At 47.1% G+C, this 22,107-nt stretch overlaps 1 protein-coding gene across 4 annotated transcripts; it reads right to left on the bottom strand.

Annotated features, from left to right (window-relative positions):
* Window positions 1-1,598: 1,598 nt before the first annotated feature.
* Window positions 1,599-14,499, bottom strand: LOC143780714 (G-protein coupled receptor 65-like). 4 transcript variants are annotated; one of them, XR_013216513.1, is made up of 2 exons: window positions 14,110-14,499; window positions 1,599-3,658 (listed from the first exon to the last, which is right to left on the bottom strand). XR_013216513.1 is itself a non-coding variant. In XM_077267572.1 (2 exons), the coding sequence occupies exon 2, from the start codon at window positions 6,278-6,280 to the stop codon at window positions 5,270-5,272; it is 1,011 nt and encodes a 336-aa protein (XP_077123687.1). In that variant the 5' UTR covers window positions 6,281-6,428; window positions 11,455-11,530; the 3' UTR covers window positions 4,269-5,269. The 4 variants fall into 4 exon arrangements, 3 of the variants coding, with proteins under 3 accessions (XP_077123687.1, XP_077123686.1, XP_077123685.1); XM_077267572.1 differs by lacking the exons at window positions 1,599-3,658; window positions 14,110-14,499 and adding exons at window positions 4,269-6,428; window positions 11,455-11,530; XM_077267571.1 differs by lacking the exon at window positions 1,599-3,658 and adding an exon at window positions 4,270-6,428.
* Window positions 14,500-22,107: the final 7,608 nt, after the last annotated feature.

Here is a 22,107-nt window from a genome sequence, read left to right as displayed (position 1 = left end):
CAGATATAAGCCTGTTGTCGGACGGGACTTATATCTAACGAGAAAGTGGTGGCAGCATAACACACTGATAGGCAGGTTTCACACGTCCTGATATTTCCGGTACCGGTAAACACGGTACTGGAAATATCCGTGTACATTTGATACATTCGTGTGGCACACATGTGGCAACTGTGTGCTGCCCGTGTGCTGCATCAGGACCACACGGACAGCTGCCGGGAAGCAATGCTATAGTAAGCGCTGTTCCCCTGCATGTGGTGCTGAAGCTGGCTGTCATCCGTTCTCCCCTGCTCGCCAGTCGAGCAGGGGAGAATGAATGAAAGAAAAAACGACATGGGGTCCCCCTTATATTTTACAACCAACCCGGCAAAACTCACAGCCCGCTTTTTTCAGCTGGCATTTTCCCACACTGAAGAGTTCAGTTTAGTTCAGGCCGCCAGGGAGCGCAGCTTCGGAGACATCACCGCTATTCACCAAAGCTCCTTTCCCAGCATTTCATTCATTCACCAGTAGTTTACAGCCAGGAGCGGTTGCATTAGCAGCACTCCCAGTTGTAAACTGTACATTCCCCTAGATGTGGATTACTGCGTGGGACTGGTATGGTATGTTGTTGGTTTATTATTTTTATATCTTTTCCAGGAGATCAAGGGCTTTGCTTGGAATGGCACACTAATACAGATGGAAAATTGTGTATATTGTTTTATTTCATTAAAAGACTTCTTTCTGTGTGGTGTGTTTGATTAACCCTTTAACTATAGGATTAGTAATGGATAGGTGTCTTATTGACACCTCTCCATTACTAAGCCGACTTAATGTCACCTTACAATAGGAAGGTGACATCAACCACTCATTACCCCACTTGCCACCTCTACAGGGCAAGTGGGAAGAACCATGCAAAGCTCCAGAATTGGTGCATCTAATAGATGCGCCTTTTCTGGGCAGCTGCGGGCTGCTTTTTTTAGGCTGGGGGGGGGGCCATATCCATGGCCCCTTACGAGCCTGAGAATAGCAGCCCGTACCTGTGAGTTTTGCAGGGTTGGTTGTAAAAGATAGGGGGGACCCCACGTCATTTTTGTCTTTCATTCATTGTCCGCTGCTCACCGGCCGAGCAGGGGACAATGGATGAAAGCCAGGTTCAGCACCACACGCAGGGGAACAGCGGCTTACAGTAGTGCTGCTTCCCCCGCAGCTGTCCATGCACACAGAGGACAGTGTACATTGTTCTACATGTGCGGAATGTTGGTGGACCTTGTGTCCGGGTAAAAAACGGACATGTCTGCGTGTTTTGCACATGGATACACGATCAGTCAAAACACGCTGACATCAGCATAGATCCATTCATTTGTGTCAGTGTCTTGAGAAAACAGTCAGTACGCATACCGGAGGCACTGTCGTGTGAAACTGGCCTAAGCGAGGAACTCTGACAGTGATGGCCGGGAGGTTTATATATATCGCCAGCCTGGATTGGTGATATATATCCCCCCTCATTGGGAGCACCTCAATAACTAAGGGAAGCCTCTCCAGCGATTATTTGACCTCGGTGCAGTTCCCTGACTGACCTGGGGTAAGTGATAGTGCCAGAGTGCCGATCCCTGCTGGGTCCTTCTCTCCCCTCCCCAGAGGTGAGTGAAGTTGACACACCACTTCCCTTGTGCGATCTGTCACAAGCCTCCTCCATGAACACATGCTCTCAAATGTTTATTTATGTGACCCCCCAATGGGGTTGTATCATTCATAAGCAATTCTTACATTCAGAAAGTCCGAATTTAAGAGAATGGGAACAAATGCTGTAAAAAGAGGCTTTATTTCATCTGGGTATCAGTGGCCATGTGAATACTGAAAGTACGGGCGCAGTCAGATAGCCGAGTAAATCGGACGTAGATTGGACTGCAATGCACTGACTGGCTGGTGGCTCTCCCAACCCAAGGGTGACACCTTCTTGTTGATGCAGCTGTCAAGTTAGGGCCAGGAGAACCGCCGGCCAGTCCGTTCACTGCGCTCCCATCTCGGTCCGATTTATACGGCCGTCTGACTGCGAAATAAGTGTAAGCTCAGCTTTCCGAACACCTGCCTGTTCATTGTACCGCAATGCATCGACTGGCTGATGGCTCTCCCGACCCAAGCGTGATACTTACTTGTCTATGCACCTGTCAAGTTCGGGCCAGGAGAGCTGCTGGCCAATCCATGCACTGCGCTCCAATTTCTACAGCCGTCTGATTCACAAACATATGCATGTTTCTTGGACCGCAATGCACCAAATGGCTCATGGCTCTCACGACCCAAGCGTGACAACTTATATTTCTATGCAGCTGTCAAGTTTGGGTCAGGAGAGGTGTCACGCTTGGGTCAGGAGAGCCGCCAGCCAGTCCGTGCACTGCGCTCCGATCTTGGTCCGATTTATATGGCCATCTGACTGCGTACTAAGTGTAAACTCAGCTTCCCGAACACCCGCCTGTTCATTGCACCGCAATGCACTGACTGGCTGGCGGCTCTCTCGACCCAAGCGTGACACCTTCTTGTCTATGCAGCTGTCAAGTTTGGGCCAGGAGAGCCATTGTCCAGTCCGTGCACTGCGCTCTGATCTCGGTACAATATATGGCTGTCTGACCGCGTCCTAAGTGTAAGCTCTGCTTCCCGAACATTCGCCAGTTCAACTCGGAGACTGATCTGATAAATACTCTTCACACAAAGATGAAGCTGTGGAGGGGTTCAAGACTGAAGTGAAGGCCCGAAATACCTGAACGAGTAGTCACCTGGCCCTGGGTGATTATGGGCCTGCATTGGGGTATCCCCCGATCTCCACACATTATGGAATCAATTGCAACACAAATCTACATTTAAAAGAATGAGCGTCAGGCGAAATTATTATTTATTTGTGATGCTGATCTCTTGAATCATCTTTTCCTACAATGACGCTCTTCTCTGGTGAATCCAGTGAAGCAGGAAAAATCCACAAATCCTGTTTTTCCTAATTTTTCAGCTGATATTCCAGAGCAAAATCTGAAAATCCTAAATTAAATTAAAAAAAATAAATAAAAAAGATATTAATATTCACCTCTGTTACCAATTTCTCAGCTCCCAGCAGGTTTCCACTACGGTTTTGGGGTCTCGCAGCCCCAGAATCATGTGACTGTCCCAGTGAATCAGAGGCCGACATGGAAACTCTGCTGGGAGCGAGACGTCAGCAGCGGATGAGATTTTATAAATGTCAATAGCAAATTTAAAACACGTGAACACGGCCGTAACAGTGATACGACCGCTGACAATTTTTATCCCCCAGACAACACTCCATTTTTCACTCCTGTTGGATGTTAGGACACAACATTAGTGCAACTTGCGCACCTGCACTTTGCATGGGCACTAGCGGCAACGGGGCCACTTCTATCTCCATGGTAGGTGAGATTGTGCATTATCAGGAGCTAAGGGCCCATATACTATTCTTACACAGGGGCCTTTGCCTGTGTCCGCCAGCGCATGCAGCCCTCACCGCATGGCTGAGATGCTGCTCAAAACCAGTCTTCAATCCGATTGGTAACGTGTGAGAAGTTTACAGACAGAACTGCTGAGTGACCACCGCCTGCGGCTCGACTGCTTTCTACACACTGCTCCTCCTCACTGATGTTTTTGTCATTTCCTTCTCTGTTTGTGGTTTGTGAATCATCTGAAAGCAGAATTACAAATGTCAAAGTCTCTAATATTACAACATGATAAAAAGAAGTTTTGTACTTACAGCTCTGTGAGCTGGGAATGGACCTGGTGACCGGCTATTGGTTCATGCAACTCTACCACAAGCATACTGGAAGCGTGCCCTACATATATAGTATATCACTGCCACACTCACTTTTCTGCTGGTGCAGTCACTGTATATACACTACAATACTGATCGTGTGCTGATCCTGAGTTAAATCCTGTATTATACTCCAGAGCTGCACTCACTATTCTGCTGGTGCAGTCACTGTGTACATACATTACATTACTGATCCTGAGTTACATCCTGTATTATACCCCAGAGCTGCACTCACTATTCTGCTGGTGCAGTCACTGTGTACATACATTACTGATCCTGAGATACATCCTGTATTATACCCCAGAGCTGCACTCACTATTCTGCTGGTGCAGTCACTGTGTACATACATTACATTACTGATCCTGAGTTACATCCTGTATTATACTCCAGAGCTGCACTCACTATTCTGCTGGTGCAGTCACGGTGTACATACATTACATTATTTATCCTGTACTGATCCTGAATTACATCCTGTATTATACTCCAGAGCTGCACTCACTAATCTGCTGGTTCAGTCACTGTGTACATACATTACATTACTTATCCTGTACTGATCCGGAGTTACCTCCTGTATTATACTCCAGAGCTGCACTCACTATTCTGCTGGTGCTGTCACTGTGTACATACATTACTGATCCTGAGTTACATCCTGTGTTATACTCCAGAGCTGCACTCACTATTCTGCTGGTTCAGTCACTGTGTACATACATTACTTATCCTGTACTGATCCGGAGTTACCTCCTGTATTATACTCCAGAGCTGCACTCACTATTCTGCTGGTGCTGTCACTGTGTACATACATTACATTACTGATCATGAGTTACATCCTGTATTATACTCCAGAGCTGCACTCACTATTCTGCTGGTGCTGTCACTGTGTACATACATTACATTACTGATCATGAGTTACATCCTGTATTATACTCCAGAGCTGCACTCACTATTCTGCTGGTGCTGTCACTGTGTACATACATTACATTACTGATCCTGAGTTACATCCTGTATTATACTCCAGAGCTGCACTCACTATTCTGCTGGTGTAGTCACTGTGTACATACATTACATTACTGATCCTGAGTTACATCCTGTATTATACCCCAGAGCTGCACTAAATATTCTGCTGGTGTTGTCACTCTATTCCATACACTGTACATGACTTATCCTTATTCCATCCTTTTGTGCCTTTTCTGCTTTGACACCCAGGAGATATTGCTGTGTACAATGGCTGCTTGTTATGGGAGTAGAACGCCCCTTGTTAACCCTTGATATGCGGGATACGGTCTGCGCTCTGTGGACCCCAGTGACTGGAATGGTTGCTCTTATAGCTGTGCTGTGCTATGTTGGCTTTTTTTTTCCTGAGATGCCTCCTCTGCAGATGTGATCAGACCTGATTTGTCACTATCAGTACTCAGATTCTGTTACTACAAGTGTCGACATGCTACAGGTTTATTACAAAACTATTACGTGGCATTAAATACGATTTTTCTAGACTTTTGTGACATAAAACTCTTTGCTCCTCTTCAACCTCTCAGATGCGGTGAACGTCTGCAGCTCGGAGCTGGGCGCAGACGGGGTCTTGGCTTGGCAGCATTGCATTATGGTCCTTGCGTCGGCCCTCCCGGCCTCGCTCATGAAGCAGTAGAGCAGGGGATCGGCCAGGCAGTTGATACTCGATAATGCGATGGTCACTTTGTAAGGGATGAATATTGCCTTGGCAAAGTCGCAGTTGCCCGGCTCCCATATGCTGCGTATGAAGAGCACCACGTGGTAGGGGGTGAAGCTGACGGTGAACATGACCACGATGCTGAGCAGCAGCTGCTTGATCTTCTGCTTGTCTGTGTCCACCGTGGCCTGGTTCTTCTGCACTGCCACGTAGATCCTATAGTAGCAGAAGATCATGATCAGCAGTGGAAGGAAATGGCCGATGATGACATTAAAAATGCTGAAATATGATTGCCACGGCACAATGGGGAAGGTGTCGTAGCACAAGGTGTCTTCGGAATTGTTGATCGTCTCGCTTTTCACCAGGATGATGATGTTGGATGCGCTCTGCATCGTCCACACGCCCAGGCTGATACAGATCGCTATTTTCCTCGTCCTGAGATGCTGAAAATACAAGGGATACACCACGGCCAGGTATCGGTCCATGGATATACAGGTCAGGAAGCCTGCGCTACAGTATAGGTTAGTGTGCTGACTATAGGCACTCCAGGAGCACAACCATTCTGAAAACTGCCAGCTGTTGTGATTGAGACTGAAGTCGATCCACAGGGGGAAGGTGAGAGCGTAGAAGAGGTCGGCGCAGGACAGGTTGAACAGGTAGATGCCCAGCTCGTTCTTCTTCATCACCTGCTGGTAGGAGATGTACATGGAGATGATGTTGGCCGGGACACTCAGTACGAACACCATGATGTAAGTGATGGGGAATAGGTACTGATCCAGATTGTGGTCCGGGGTGCAGCTGAGGTTGGCGGCTGCAGAACTGGGAAACATCATAATAGTGATAGCAGTCGGTGATGTCTCCGCTCATAGTCAAACATCTATGGATGGCGGTTTATTTGTGACATTACTTTGGCGCCCTATAAATCCCCTGCATTGTCTGGTGTTGGGTCACTTGAGATTTCTCCAGGTTTCCTCCAAATTTCTATAATAAAATAAAGATAGTCAGCACTTATCATATAGTGACCGCACAGACAAGACAGCTCGTCATATGACGTATGCAGCGTAAGGCACTGTGTAAGGCTAAGTTCACACTTACATGTGGCTGGTCTGCATATGGCTGCGTAGTTCCTCCCTTAAGCTCCGCCTACTTCCGCATGCGTCCTGCGTACCTATCTTTAACATTGGGTACGCATGGACATGCGTTGTATGCGGATGCTTCTGCATGCGGCGTTTAGACGTGTGGAGCTTAAGGGAGGAACTACACTTAAGGGAGAAACCGGCCTAAAGCAATTAGATGAACACCATATGACAGTATTATGTGCTAAATGCATGGTATGACGGGGATATTTAAACACTGTGTGGAACAAGTATGAGAACAGCTTAGGGCAACAATTTATTATGTTAGCACAGTATGGCAGTGTTATGTGGTCAATATGGTACAATTATGTTAGCACACTATGGCAGTTTTTTCTGGTCACCATGGTACAATTATGTTAGCACAGTATGGCACATTTCTTTAAAAAAGTCTGTGCAGGTTTATTTGCTCCATAAACCCCTGAGCAACAACAAAAAGGTAAATGTCCTTTAGAGCAGGAAAAACAACACAAAAATGCCCTAGTCGGGTTCTGCTCCCTCAGGCCTGTGGACACACATATTGGGCAATGTCCAGTACGCAGGCTTGCTCTGGAGCCACACACACAGGAGGGCTATTCCCTCCTCAGACACAGACCATATGCCAAAACACAGCCTCCATTTTGTAGGCTGTAACCACACCCACAGGTGAGGTATGTGGGTAGCCAGACCCGCCCATGTCTCATAGCTACCCGCAACCCGGACCCAGGTGCACTAAACGACATCTTATTGCTTACATGCACTAAAGCAAAATACTCCGGGTTGCATCGCAGGGAGCAGCCATCTCTGCGACACATACCTCCCATTGATTGCACGGCCATTAGCCTCCTTACAATGTATAGTTGTAATAGCTTTCTGGGCCTATCAGTATCGGTGCAGACTCTGTCACTGTTGCTTGTGTTCCCATAAACACGACATTGTACGTGGTGGCAGCTGCTGATAAATGATAATTATATAGTGAGCTAATCTGCTCGAATTACTCCGATCTGTCATCCACATACAGCATAGTCATAGCAATTGGCACAGAGGAAAACGCTTATGGGGGTGGTCACTATGGAGTGGGTCACAAACGTATGATAGGACCTCAGGGAGATAGTGCTTTCCTTATGTTATAGATTGATCCTAAATGGATCATCAGCAAGTTGTGATTTCCAAATCTGCATTGTCCACTCGCTGCCTGTTGACCTTTATGGACTCATAGGATGACAAGCAAGAATCACCACCATGGTTTGAAGCTCTAGCTTAAGCGCAATCATTTTGGGAGTGAAATGATGCCTCTCTCCCTCTCGTCTGCCTGGTGCACCTGTCGATTCCATGGTCGAGCAATAAATATTCTCCATACATGTCATGGAAAAAGGGGCTTTGGTGGAGGCCTTCTAAGAAGAAACAAATCAAAGATGAAATAGCGGTTTGTGATATTCCGCAAACACCGGAATCCTTGACCGCCACTTCTGAAATCTCCATGTCATCTCCAACAGCGGATCACTTTATTCCTCATGGTCAGGTCCGTCACCAGGTCCTTCATCCTGAAGTTGTTTTCTTACAGGTCCTTCAGTGTTACCAGTTTCTTGTATTGTGGTTGTCTTGGTTGGGATTCCAACTGTCCTACAAATATTGTCCACTGCAGATCTCCTGTTTTTGTCACTTTTTCTCCCACCTGGTTTGTGATCTCCTGCTGTCACTCTGGTCAGTGAGAGTGGATTTTTCCACAATTCCACAGAGCTATTTCCAAGAAATAGAAGATTCTGCTGCATCGAGACTATAACCTTCTAGGACAGGGCCGGTGTTAGACAAAGTGGGGCTCCAAATGCTCACATATTGCACCATCACATAGAAACATTTTGGTTGTATTTACCTTCACTGATCTCAGGCCGCTAAACGAGCGTGATCGACAACATTGAAGTCGTTCTACGCTTGTTCCCGAGTTTCTTTACACCGGCTGAGGAAGACTGATGGGGACAGATAGTCCTCAATACAGTATAATGCAGGTTCCATACAGTATAATGCACTCTCCATTGTCCTTTATAGAGAATAATGCAGCCCCCTCAGAGTATAATGCAGCACTCTCAGGGTATGATGCAGCCCCCTCAGGGTATAATGCAGCCCCCTCAGGGTATAATGCAGGCACCTCAGGGTATAATGCAGCACCCACAGAGTATACTGCAGCCCCCCTACACACACACACTATAATGCAGACACAAACACAGTATAGTGCAGGCACACACACAAACACACTATAATGTAGGAAGACACACACACAGTATAGTGCAGACACACACAGTATAATGCATACCCCTCAGAGTATAATGCAGTCCCCTCAGGGTATAAGGCAGCTCCCTCATACAGTATACTGCAGCCCCCCTCGTATACTGCAGCTCCCCCCACACACAAAGTAGAATACATCCCCCTCAGGGTATAATGCAGCCCCCTCAGGGTATAATGCAGCCCCGTCAGAGTATACTGCAGCCCCCTACACACACACTATAATGCAGACACACACAATATAGTGCAGACACACACACAAAATAGTGCAGCCCCCACACAGTATAATGCAGCCCCCACACACAGTATAATGCAGCCCCCCACACACAGTATAGTGCAGCCCCTCCCACACAGTATAATGCAGCCCCCACACACATATTTTAATGCAGCACCCCCTAAGAGTATACTGCAACCCCCCTACACACACACACACACACACACTATAATGCAGGCAAAAACACCCAGTATAGTGCAGAAGCACACACACAGTATAATGCAGGTAGACATACTGTACACACAGTATAGTGCAGGCACACAGTATAATGCAGCCCCCTTAGAGTATAATGCAGCTCCCTCACACAGTATACAGCTGCCCCCCCACACACACATTATAATACAACCCCTCAGGGTATAATGCAGCCCCTCTACACACACTATAATGCAGACACACACACAAAGTATAGTGCAGACACACACAGTATAGTGCAGCCCCCCACACAGAGTATAGTGCAGCCCCTCCCACACAGTATAATGCAGCCCCACACACATAGAATGCAGCCCCCCACACACATAGCATAATGCAGCTCCCCTACTCACAGTATAATGCAGCCTGTTAAATATTAATTATTGATTATTGACTCAATTCTGTACTGAGCCTCGTGGAAGGTTTCGCTGACATTACAAATGCTATTCCTGTATATTTAGCTCAGAGTAAAAGTTAACACCATATAGAGAGAACACATGCTTTATGGAACATATATAATCACGACTCTTAGGAGGGGGGCGGTCATTTGGGCCTTCTCCTTCACTCTCTACAGGTTTCAGACTCCAGACAGAATGAACAGCTGGTATGTGAATTTACAATGATGACTTCTACCATATTCTATGACAGAGACAGACACCATTTACCATTCAGGATCTCAGGAAAGATGGGGAACAAACTTTGATATGGGCAAATGGACAATCTCTTTGTAACTATTTCACCTGTTTTATGTTTTGCTGTAATGATGTTTTTGGTGAACAATCCAATAAACCACTACATTTTTTATGAGGCATCTGGAAAAGAGTCTTGATTAAATAAATATACGAAATAAGTATATTTAACACAGCCCCTACACATAGTATAATGCAGTGCCCCACTCACAGTATAATGCAGCCCGCACACATGGTATAATGCAGCCCACACATACACACACACACACACACACAGTACGCATATACAATACTCACGTCTCCTTTCCTTTCCTGCGCTGCTGCAGGCTCTTCTCCGGTCTCATCGGCTCCACTGCTAGCACAGCATGGCGCATGATGATGTGACATCATTGTGCACCCACTAAGTCACAAGTAGAGTAGGAATGATGGGAGAGGGAGCGTCAGGCGACGCTCTCTCCTCCATCACTGGTTTCCACTGTATCGGCGTCTATGATGCCGATAAGTTGAATGCGTGATGCGGGGGGAAGGCCAGCAGCTCCAGCGCCAAACAAAAGTGTTCAACTCAAGGAACAGTTCACACTGAACAAGCTGCAGCTTCCACACATTACTCCCACACACAGACTGCTCAGCTTTCCTAGCTGACCCATGCAGTCTCCATTCAGAGAGAGACCTTGGTTTGTCTCTCCCAGCTACACTCCACTCTGCTCAACATCCCCAACAGACTGAGAGCTCCCAGGTGAACACGGGCCCTGATTCTTAGTCAAAACTAACCAGGTGCATCTAATCGCAATCTGTAGAGGTAGGATTTAACCCTAGCCCACCTGGGCTTGCTACAGCCATCATGGTGTGAACATGCTATGCTATGTGATCAAGGAGACTGTAAATTCTACAAGTCCGATCTGCACTCACGGAGATTTCTGTTGACTTACATAGGACTGCAGGTGACATCTACTACATTATCTGTATGCAGGGAGTTATCACTGTGTGATCTGTGGTGTTACATAGGACTACAGGTGACATCTACTACATTATCTGTACTCAGTTATTGTGCTATCTGTGGTGTTACATAGGACTGCATGTGACATCTACTACATTATCTGTACTCAGAGTTATCATTGTGTTATCGGAGGTTTTACACGGGACTGCAGGTGACATCTACTGCATTATCTGTATTCAGAGAGTTATCACTTTGTTATCTGTGGTGTTACATAGGACTGCAGGTGACATCTACTACATTATCTATATTCAGAGAGTTATCACTGTGTAATATGTGGTGTTACATAGGACTGCCGGTGACATCACAATGGGCGTTAATTGTTATTACTGTCGGGGGGGGGTGGATCCCCGTGGCATATGAGTCCGACAGCGCATGCGCCGTCGTGTTCCCGTATTTACATATATTAATCAGCGCCTCAATGGCCATACTGCTGGGATGCTGTCCCTTAATATATTTAAATTTATACCTTATTACGGCTCTCACTGCGGTATTTTATTTTACAAGTGGGCACTTCCGCTATTGCGCACTTTCTACATTAGGACAGCGTTGTTACGTATCTTGGTAACGGCCCCATATGGACCTGTGATGTCACAATGGGCGTTAATTACAGCGCTTATATGCGCGCTTTGGATTGGCCGCTTTGTATTTAAATAGACGTCCCTCTCCCTCCTCACCACATACCCCCGGAAGAAGAATTCGTTTGAAACGCGCGTTGGGGATTCAGCAGGTCTCGTGCAACCTCCACTTTGGTAAATTTATCAGGAGATTAATAGTAGTAGCCACAATAACGCTTGATCATCATTTTACTGCGGTCATCTCTATTTGGCATTCTAGTATAGTTACAAGTGTAACAATGTAGTAAGCCTAAGCATATTCTATCTAATGATTGATATATGTGGTACTTTCTTATTTATATGTTTCATGGTTATAGGCTTATCTCCTTGACAATAATTTTCCATAGCCATTATGACATATACTATTTGTGTGTTAATTTATTAGGCATTATGTGGGGGTTCGCTTGAGCCCTGTTCATTACGATCGGAGGCATTTTTATATTTTTGGTATTGAACCAATATTGGGTTTTATCTTTGTAATAATAAAGGTTGTCTAATTTTGAACTATACATTCTGGTGGTTTGTCTAATTTCATTGGCAGGCCTTGTGTATTCACTGTGTAATATGTGGTGTTACATAGGACTGCCGGTGACATCTACTGCATTGTCTGTATTCAGAGAGTTATCACTTTGTTATTTGTGGTGTTACATAGGACTGCCGGTGACATCTACTGCATTATCTGTATTCAGAGAGTTATCACTGTGTAATATGTGGTGTTACATATGACTGCCGGTGACATCTACTGCATTATCTGTATTCAGAGAGTTATCACTGTGTTATTTGTGGTGTTACATAGGACTGAAGGTGACATCTGCTACACTAGCTGTACTCAGAGAGTTATCACTGTTATTGGTGATGTTACATAGGACTGCAGGTGACATCTACTACATTATCTGTACTTAGTTATCATTGTGTTATTGGTGGTGTCACACAGGACTGCAGGTGACATCTACTACATTATCTGCACTTAGTGTTATCAGTGTGTTATCTGTGGTGTTACATAGGACTGCAGGGGACATCTACTACATTATCTGCACTTAGAGTTATCACTGTGTTATTGGTGGTGTCACACAGGACAGCAGGTGACATCTACTACATTATCTGTACTCAGGGAGTTATCACTGTGTTATCCGTGGTGTTACATAGGACTGCAGCTCACATCTACTACATTATCCGTATTCAGAGAGTTATCACTGTTATCTGTGGTGTTACATAGGACTGCAGGTAACATCTACTACACTATCTGTAATCAGAGAGTTATCACTGTGTTATCTGTGGTGTTACACAGGACTGCAGGTGACATCTACTACATTATCTGTACTCAGAGTTATCACTGTGTTATGTAAGAGGGAGTTGCTGTTATGGACAGTAAGGAACACGCTGTCACTTTAAGAGGCTGCACCCCCTTGTGTGGCGTGATGGAATGTTCTGCTTCTCCCCTGCAATAGTCGGTTTGATGAACTAGTCTGGCAGAGTGCAGGTGTGGAGCTGGAGCAGCGTGTGTGAGCTGAGGCTGCAGCAGACAGGACTTTTTGTGCCGATAGGTGAAAGAGAGAAGAACTGTGTCCTGATATAGCTGCAAGAGAGCCACGAAGATACAGAGCAAGGGATTTACAGTTTCCAGGAGCATCCCTAGGATCCAGAAGCAAGGAGAAGACCTTTCTTCACAGAGCTGACAGAAAGCCGTGCGCACCACCGTATCAGACTGCTTGGGGCCCCCCCTGGGACTGGATCTGATTCTCCAACATCACCGTGAGTCTGTTCCTGTTTGGTGCACCTGTTAGGGCCCAGTGTAGGCTTCAATAGTCAGTACACGGGAGCCTTGTGGCCTGCTTAGTAAAGGCCAGGGAGGTTATATGTAGAGTAGCATCATCACTTGGTTATTGTTTACATTTGCTTGTTAGACATATTTTGAGTCTGTAATAGTTGGAGCACCGTGTTATTTTACGGGAAAGATAACGTTTATAACTCTTGTAAATTGTCTGTTGCCATTGTATACCCCTGTTTGCATCTTCCTCATTCACTTCATCCCTTGGCTTCCAATAAATCTACCCTTTGTTGTTTGCACCTCATCTTGTGTACAGTAGTCTTCCTGCACCGTGGTGGTCCCCCGGCCATCGCTTCTAGTACACAGGACTGCAGGTGACATCTACTACATTATCTGTACTCAGAGAGTTATCACTGTGTTATCTGTAGTGTTACACAGGACTGCAGGTGACATCTACTACATTATCTGTACTCAGAGAGTTATCACTGTGTTATCTGTAGTGTTACACAGGACTGCAGGTGACATCTACTACATTATCTGTACTCAGAGAGTTATCACTGTGTTATCTGTAGTGTTACACAGGACTGCAGGTGACATCTACTACATTATCTGTACTCAGAGAGTTACATAGGACTGCACATTATCTATACTAAATATCGCAGTGATTATAATACAATCATCTCTGCTACAAGCGGTAGGTCTCAGGTTTCGGTCATCTCTCAGTGGGCTCAGCACTCACCCGTCTCCCGAGTCCGCGGTGTCTGTGTGAAAGCAGAAACTATCAGTTTCCTCTTAAATTTCAATGTCACAAAAGTGAAATAGTTTCTCACATCTGTTCCTTATTGTGACAACTCCTCGCCATGCACATTAGTCACTGACCTCGCACACCGAACAGTCCTGTACAGTCCAGAACCTGCTGCTCCGGAGTCGGCGTTGGGCGAGCTCTGCTACATCACCCGGCACATGTGAACACACACAATCTGCATTGTGAAACCTCCGCCCCTGGACCGCAGAGTCATGGAGGACGGCCAAGAGATCAGACATCAGACAGAAATAAAGCTCTGGAGCCTGCCATCATCTGCTGACAACCACTGTGCCACTGCTGCTCCTTCCGAGGTTGTCGCTCAGGTTCTCCAGTGCACTAAATGAGGGAACTGTTCAATGCAAATGTGCAGAACAAGCAAATGTTCCCGACATCCTCTTCTTGGATTCAATGATTCATGTTTCCTGTATTTAGCTTTATAACTTTTATTTCTCTCCATTTCAAGATGGCTGAATGCTGTCAGTAAATGGAATTACTCTCAGTAAGTGATACATTGTAGCAAGCCCTTCATAGGTGGAGGAGAAGGAAGGAGCCCTGCATAGATGAGGAGGAGAAGGAAGGAGCTCTCCATAGGTTAGAAGGCAGGAGCCCTTCATAGGTGGAGGAGGAAGGGACCCTCCAGAGGAGGAGGGGGCAGGAGCCCTTCATAGGTGAGGAGGAGGCAGGAGCCCTTCATAGGTGGAGAAGGAAGGAGCCCTCCATAGGTGAGGAGGGAGCAGGAGCCCTTCATAGGTGAGGAGGAGGGAGCAGGAGCCCTTCATAGGTGAGGAGGGAGCAGGAGCCCTCCACAGGTGAGGAGGAGGCAGGAGCCCTTCATAGGTGGGAGGAGAAGGAAGGAGCCCTCCATAGGTGAGGAGGAGGGGGCAGGAGCCATTCATAGGTGAGGAGAGGGGGGCAGGAGCCCTTCATAGGTGAGGAGGAGGAGGCAAGAGCCCTTCATAGGTGGAGAAGGAAGGAGCCCTCCATTGGTGAGGAGGGGGAAGGAGCCCTTCATAGGTGTGGAGGAAGGGGATGGAGCCCACCATAGGTGAGGAGGAGGGGGCAGGAGCCCTTCATAGGTGAGGAGGAGGCAGGAGCCCTCCATAGGTGAAGAGGTGGAGCCCTCCATAGATAAGGAGGAGGAGGCAGGAGCTCTCCACAGGTGAGGAGGAGGAGGCAGGAGCTCTCCAAAGGTGAGGAGGAGGAGGCAGGAGCCCTCCACAAGTGAGGAGGAGGCAGGAGCCCTCCATAGGTAAGGAGAAGGCAGGAGCCCTCCATAGGTGAGGAGGAGGGGGCAGGAGCCCTCCATAGATGAGGAGGGGGCAGGAGCCCTCTATAGGTGAGGAGGAGGGGGCAGGAGCCCTTCATAGGTTAGGAGGAGACAGGAACCCTTCATAGGTGAGGAGGAGGCAGGAGCCCTCTATAGGTGAGGAGGAGGGGGCAGGAGCCCTTCATAGGTTAGGAGGAGACAGGAACCCTTCATAGGTGAGGAGGAGGCAGGAGCCCTTCTTAGGTGAAGGAGAAGGAAGGAGCCCTCCATAGGTGAAGAGGAGGAGGCAGGAGCCCTTCATAGATGAAGAGGCAGGAGCCCTCCATAGGTAAGAAGGAGGAGGAGGCAGGAGCCCTCCACAGGTGAGGAGGAGGCAGGAGCCATCCATAGGTGAGGAGGAGGAGACAGGGGCCCTCCACAGGTGAGGAGGCAGGAACCCTCCATAGGTAAGAAGGAGGAGGAGGCAGGAGCCCTCCATAGGTAAGAAAGAGGAGGAGGCAGGAGTCCTCCATAGGTGAGGAGGAGGTAGGAGCCCTCTATAGGTGAGGAAGAAGGAGCCCTTCATAGGCGGAGGAGGAGACAGAAGCCCTCCATAGGCAGAGAAGGAGGCAGAAGATCTCCGTAGGCGGAGGAGGCAGGTGCCCTTCATAGGTGGAGGAGGTAGAAGCCCTTCATAGGTGCAGGAGGTGGAGGTAGGATCCCTCCATAGTTGAGGAGCCCTCCATAGGTGAGGAGGTAGGAGACCTTCATAGGTGAGGAGGCAGGCGACCTTCATAGGTGAGGAGGCAGGAGCCCTTCATAGGTGGAAGAGACAGGAGCCCTTCATAGGAGAGGAGGAGGCAGAAGCCCTTCATAGCTGAGGAGGAGGCAGAAGCCTTTCATAGGTTGAGGAGGACGAGGTAGGAGCCCTCCAAGCTATGTATATATTGTCACCGAGTAGCAGCGGACACAGAACAGGGCCCCTGTGTAAGAACGGTCATCATCATGCCCCATTATGTGACCCCTCTGGGCCCTGGATGGTCTCCGCACTGCCCAGTCATCGGTCAGGCTTCTTTCACACTAGCGTCGGCACGGGGCCGTCGCTATGCATCGGCCCTACGTGCCGACGCGCGTTGTGAAAGTGATGCCCGACGTGGGCAGCGGGAAGCAGTCTTACGACGCTTCCGCTGCCCCATTGTAATGTCCGGGGAGGAGGGGGCGGAGTTTCGTCCGCGCATGCGCAGTCGAAAATGGCAGACACGATGCGCAAAAAAACATTACATGTAACTTTTTTTGTGCCGACGGTCCGCCAAAACAATAAGGAATAACAGTGACCGATCCTTATCTGAGAAATCAAATCCAACCAGACTGTTCACTCCTCTGGGGTCCACAGTCCGGAGGGATAATAGCCGGGGGGAAGGGGGGTGTATAAGGGTCATATCTGTGCAGGACTCCGCTTACAGTAAACTACAGCCGCACTGGGGGTCCACCCTGAGAAATGAGAGGGTCCTCACTGCATGTCATCTACATTCCAGCACTCAATCTTAGATTATGCTAACCCTCTATTACTCTCTGTTATCATCAAATACATGCTGGAGTGTGACTGATATCAGCCCCTCTTATAACGCTCCAGTACTAATATAACCTCCAGACATTACACCATATGTGACTGATATCAGCCCCTCTTATAACGCTCCAGTACTAATATAACCTCCAGACATTACACCATATGTGACTGATATCAGCCCCTCTTATAACGCTCCAGTACTGATATAACCCCCAGACATTACACCATATGTGACTGATATCAGCCCCTCTTATAACGCTCCAGTACTGATATAACCCCCAGACATTACACCATATGTGACTGATATCAGCCCCTCTTATAACGCTCCAGTACTGATATAACCCCCAGACATTACACTATATGTGGCTGATATCAGCCCCTCTTATAACGTTCCAGTACTGATATAACCCCCAGACATTACACTATATGTGGCTGATATCAGCCCCTCTTATAACGTTCCAGTACTGATATAACCCCCAGACATTACACCATATGTGACTGATATCAGCCCCTCTTATAACGCTCCAGTACTGATATAACCTCCAGACATTACACTATATGTGGCTGATATCAGCCCCTCTTATAACGCTCCAGTACTGATATAACCCCCAGACATTACACCATATGTGACTGATATCAGCCCCTCTTATAACGTTCCAGTACTGATATAACCCCCAGACATTACACTATATGTGGCTGATATCAGCCCCTCTTATAACGTTCCAGTACTGATATAACCCCCAGACATTACACCATATGTGACTGATATCAGCCCCTCTTATAATGCTCCAGTACTGATATAACCCCCAGACATTACACTATATGTGGCTGATATCAGCCCCTCTTATAACGCTCCAGTACTGATATAACCCCCAGACATTACACTATATGTGGCTGATATCAGCCCCTCTTATAACGCTCCAGTACTGATATAACCCCCAGACATTACATTATATGTGACTGATATCAGCCCCTCTTATAACGCTCCAGTACTGATATAACCCCCAGACATTACACTATATGTGGCTGATATCAGCCCCTCTTATAACGCTCCAGTACTGATATAACCCCCAGACATTACACCATATGTGACTGATATCAGCCCCTCTTATAATGCTCCAGTCCTGATATAACCTCCAGACATTACATCATATGTGACTGATATCAGCCCCTCTTATAACACTCCAGTACTGATATAACCCCCAGACATTACACCATATGTGACTGATATCAGCCCCTCTTATAACGCTCCAGTACTGATATAACCCCCAGACATTACACTATATGTGACTGATATCAGCCCCTCTTATAACGCTCCAGTACTGATATATCCTCCAGACATTACACCATATGTGACTGATATCAGCCCCTCTTATAACGCTCCAGTACTGATATAACCCCCAGACATTACACTATATGTGGCTGATATCAGCCCCTCTTATAGCGCTCCAGTACTGATATAACCCCCAGACATTACACCATATGTGACTGATATCAGCCCCTCTTATAACGCTCCAGTACTGATATAACCCCCAGACATTACACCATATGTGACTGATATCAGCCCCTCTTATAATGCTCCAGTACTTATATAACCCCCAGACATTACACCATATGTGACTGATATCAGCCCCTCTTATAACGCTCCAGTACTGATATAACCCCCAGACATTACACCATATGTGACTGATATCAGCCCCTCTTATAACGCTCCAGTACTAATATAACCTCCAGACATTACACCATATGTGACTGATATCAGCCCCTCTTATAACGCTCCAGTACTGATATAACCCCCAGACATTACACCATATGTGACTGATATCAGCCCCTCTTATAACGCTCCAGTACTGATATAACCCCCAGACATTACACTATATGTGGCTGATATCAGCCCCTCTTATAGCGCTCCAGTACTGATATAACCCCCAGACATTACACTATATGTGACTGATATCAGCCCCTCTTATAACGCTCCAGTACTGATATAACCCCCAGACATTACACCATATGTGGCTGATATCAGCCCCTCTTATAACGTTCCAGTACTGATATAACCTCCAGACATTACACCATATGTGACTGATATCAGCCCCTCTTATAATGCTCCAGTACTGATATAACCCCCAGACATTACACCATATGTGGCTGATATCAGCCCCTCTTATAACGTTCCAGTACTGATATAACCTGCAGCCTATACTCCTGACATTCCAGGAGAGGTAAAATAGGATATGTAACGCCCTTCATCCTCTTTATCAATTTCCAGATCTCCGGAGCAGCGCTCCCAAGGTCATCATCACTCTGTTCCTCCCCATTTCCAAATTATCCGGGCTAGGGCCTATAAGAACCTGCGGATTATCTGGACCTAATGACCTCAAGCAGAGAATATCACTCATCTACCAGTCATTTAGCTGCTGGCGCAGAGGAGGGACTGGTGTGCGGAGTAGGGAGGGGGTCATCACGTGTCAGAGCTGATACCTCCGCAGCGCCCCCACTAGGAACCCCATGCGCCTCATCAATACATCTGCATTTAAAGGTCCCACTCCTCCTTGGAAAATACAGGAGATCACTGCTTACAGTCAGTGAACAATAACATGGTTATTTCCAAAGGCGCAGACAGATCGATACAAAAGCTGCATCTGATTTACTTCAATAAGTGTCAGATGGATCTCTGTTCAGTGACAGCAAGCAGAGACCCTGACAGTGGGGGGACTGAAGCACCAAGTGTGTCAGAAACCTGCAGGACAATTCTCTAGACAGTGAACTTTATAAATCTGGGAAAATCCTCTAACAACTGGACCCTAAGAACCGTGCAGCTCAGGAGACTTCGTCCGCCTCCTCCATGTACATTACTTCTTAGGGTATGTTCACATGACCCGTTTTTAAGATTTGCAGCACATACTCTCCAAAACTCGCCTGAAAAATTGCTAGCGCTCAAAACAAAGACCATATTCATGTGTAAGTACTAGAGACTCGTTCACATCTTCAGGCTTTTTAGCGTCTCTTAAAAGAAGCAACCAGACCATTCTTCAGGGGGACCACTAAAGGCGCTACGTTCTTACAAGTCAATGGGCAGGCTCTAAAGACCCCCAGACAATTTTTTAGCATTTTGGATTCAAAAACCACTAGCAATTTTCTTACTTTTGAAAATAACTAGTAAAAAGAAGCCACAAAAATGCTGGAAAACTACTAAAAAAAGCAAAATGTTCCAAAAAAAATCAATAAGGGGCTTTGGAAATGAGAAAAAAAACCTCTTCAAGATCCTGAACACAAGAGGAAAGAAGGTTTTGGAAGCTGAGCAGTGACTTTTGTGGCCGCCTGATGTGGTGCGCCCAGAGCTTACAGGTATCAGGGGGCGAGCACAGAGATGTGTGGGAAGGGGTGCACAACTAGTGCGTCCTGCAGAGCGGCAGCAGCGGCTTGCCCTGAATACATGTACACCTGGTCACTGGGGGGTCACCACTCACCGGCTGTTCTGTCAGCAGGACAGGAGTTTTGTGGACATTTAGTATTACCTAGAACGTGAAAAGAAGGAAATCATCCTGTGGATCCGGAGAGCAGCCCACCCCAAACACAAGCAAGATAGTATCATAACCTGTCACTGTAAAAATGGCCATATACACAGTATGGGGGAGGGGAGAAAGCCGTGATCAGACTCATCCGTCCCCGTCCAGACTCATGTTTCTATCTTAAAGCCTAACGGTCAAACTCCAGAATCCTGTTTCCCTCTAGACCTCTCTGGACACTCTCCTCTGGACCCCTCTGACCTCCTCCAGACCCTTCTATCCCTCTCCAGACTCCTCTTTGTCCTTTCCAGATCCCTTAATCCTCTCTAGACTCCTTTGCCCCTTTCAAGCTCCTTTTTGTCCTTTATCCTCCTCCAGACTCCTCAGTCCTCCTGCAGATTCATCTGTCCCCATTACACCGCTGTGCTCCAAGCCATTGTCCATCTCCTCCAGACTCCTCTCTCTCCTCACATGTCTATCCTCCGACCTCAGAACTATGATCCCTCCAGATTCCTCTGTAATCCCCCCAATGGTCTCTGCCCCCTACCAGACCCCCAGTAAGTCCCCAGGCAGGCCCTTCTCCCCATCCAGAACCCTCTGCTCCCTCTAGACTCCTCTCTTCTATCTTCCTCCATTCTCCACTGTGATCAGTATGTGATATCAGAGGAAAGGCTATCTCACAGCAATCTGAGGTATCACACAGGATAGGATTAGATACACGGCTCAGCAGACAGTATCACAGGAGAGGATTAGATACACGGCTCAGCAGAGAGTATCACACAGGATAGGATTAGATACACAGCTCAGCACACAGTATCACACAGGAGAGGATTAGATACACTGCTCAGCAGACAGTATCACACAGGATAGGATTAGATACACAGCTCAGCAGAGAGTATCTCACAGGATAGGATTAGATACACGGCTCAGCAGACAGTATCACACAGGATAGGATTAGATACAGAGCTCAGCAGACAGTATCACACAGGACAGGATTAGATACACAGCTCAGCAGACAGTATCACACAGGATAGGATTAGATACACAGCTCAGCAGACAGTATCACACAGGAGAGGATTAGACACACGGCTCAGCAGACAGTATCACACAGGATAGGATTAGATACACGGCTCAGCAGACAGTATCACACAGGATAGGATTAGATACATAGTTCAGCAGACAGTATCACACAGGAGAGGATTAGATACACGGCTCAGCAGTCAGTATCACACAGGAGAGGATTAGATACACAGCTCAGCAGACAGTATCACACAGGAGAGGATTAGATACACGGCTCAGCAGACAGTATCACAGGATAGGATTAGATACACGGCTCAGCACACAGTATCACACAGGATAGGATTAGATACACAGCTCAGCACACAGTATCACACAGGAGAGGATTAGATACATGGCTCAGCAGTCAGTATCACACAGGAGAGGATTAGATACACGGCTCAGCAGATAGTATCACACAGGAGAGGATTAGATACACAGCTCAGCAGACAGTATCACACAGGAGAGGATTAGATACACAGCTCAGCACACAGTATCACACAGGAGAGGATTAGATACACAGCTCAGCACACAGTATCACACAGGAGAGGATT

The sequence above is a fragment of the Ranitomeya variabilis genome, chromosome 1, assembly GCF_051348905.1.
Source record: "Ranitomeya variabilis isolate aRanVar5 chromosome 1, aRanVar5.hap1, whole genome shotgun sequence".
NCBI lineage: Eukaryota > Metazoa > Chordata > Amphibia > Anura > Dendrobatidae > Ranitomeya > Ranitomeya variabilis.
The sequence above is the reverse complement of the archived record's forward strand: the minus strand, read 5'-3'. Positions and strand labels throughout refer to the sequence as shown.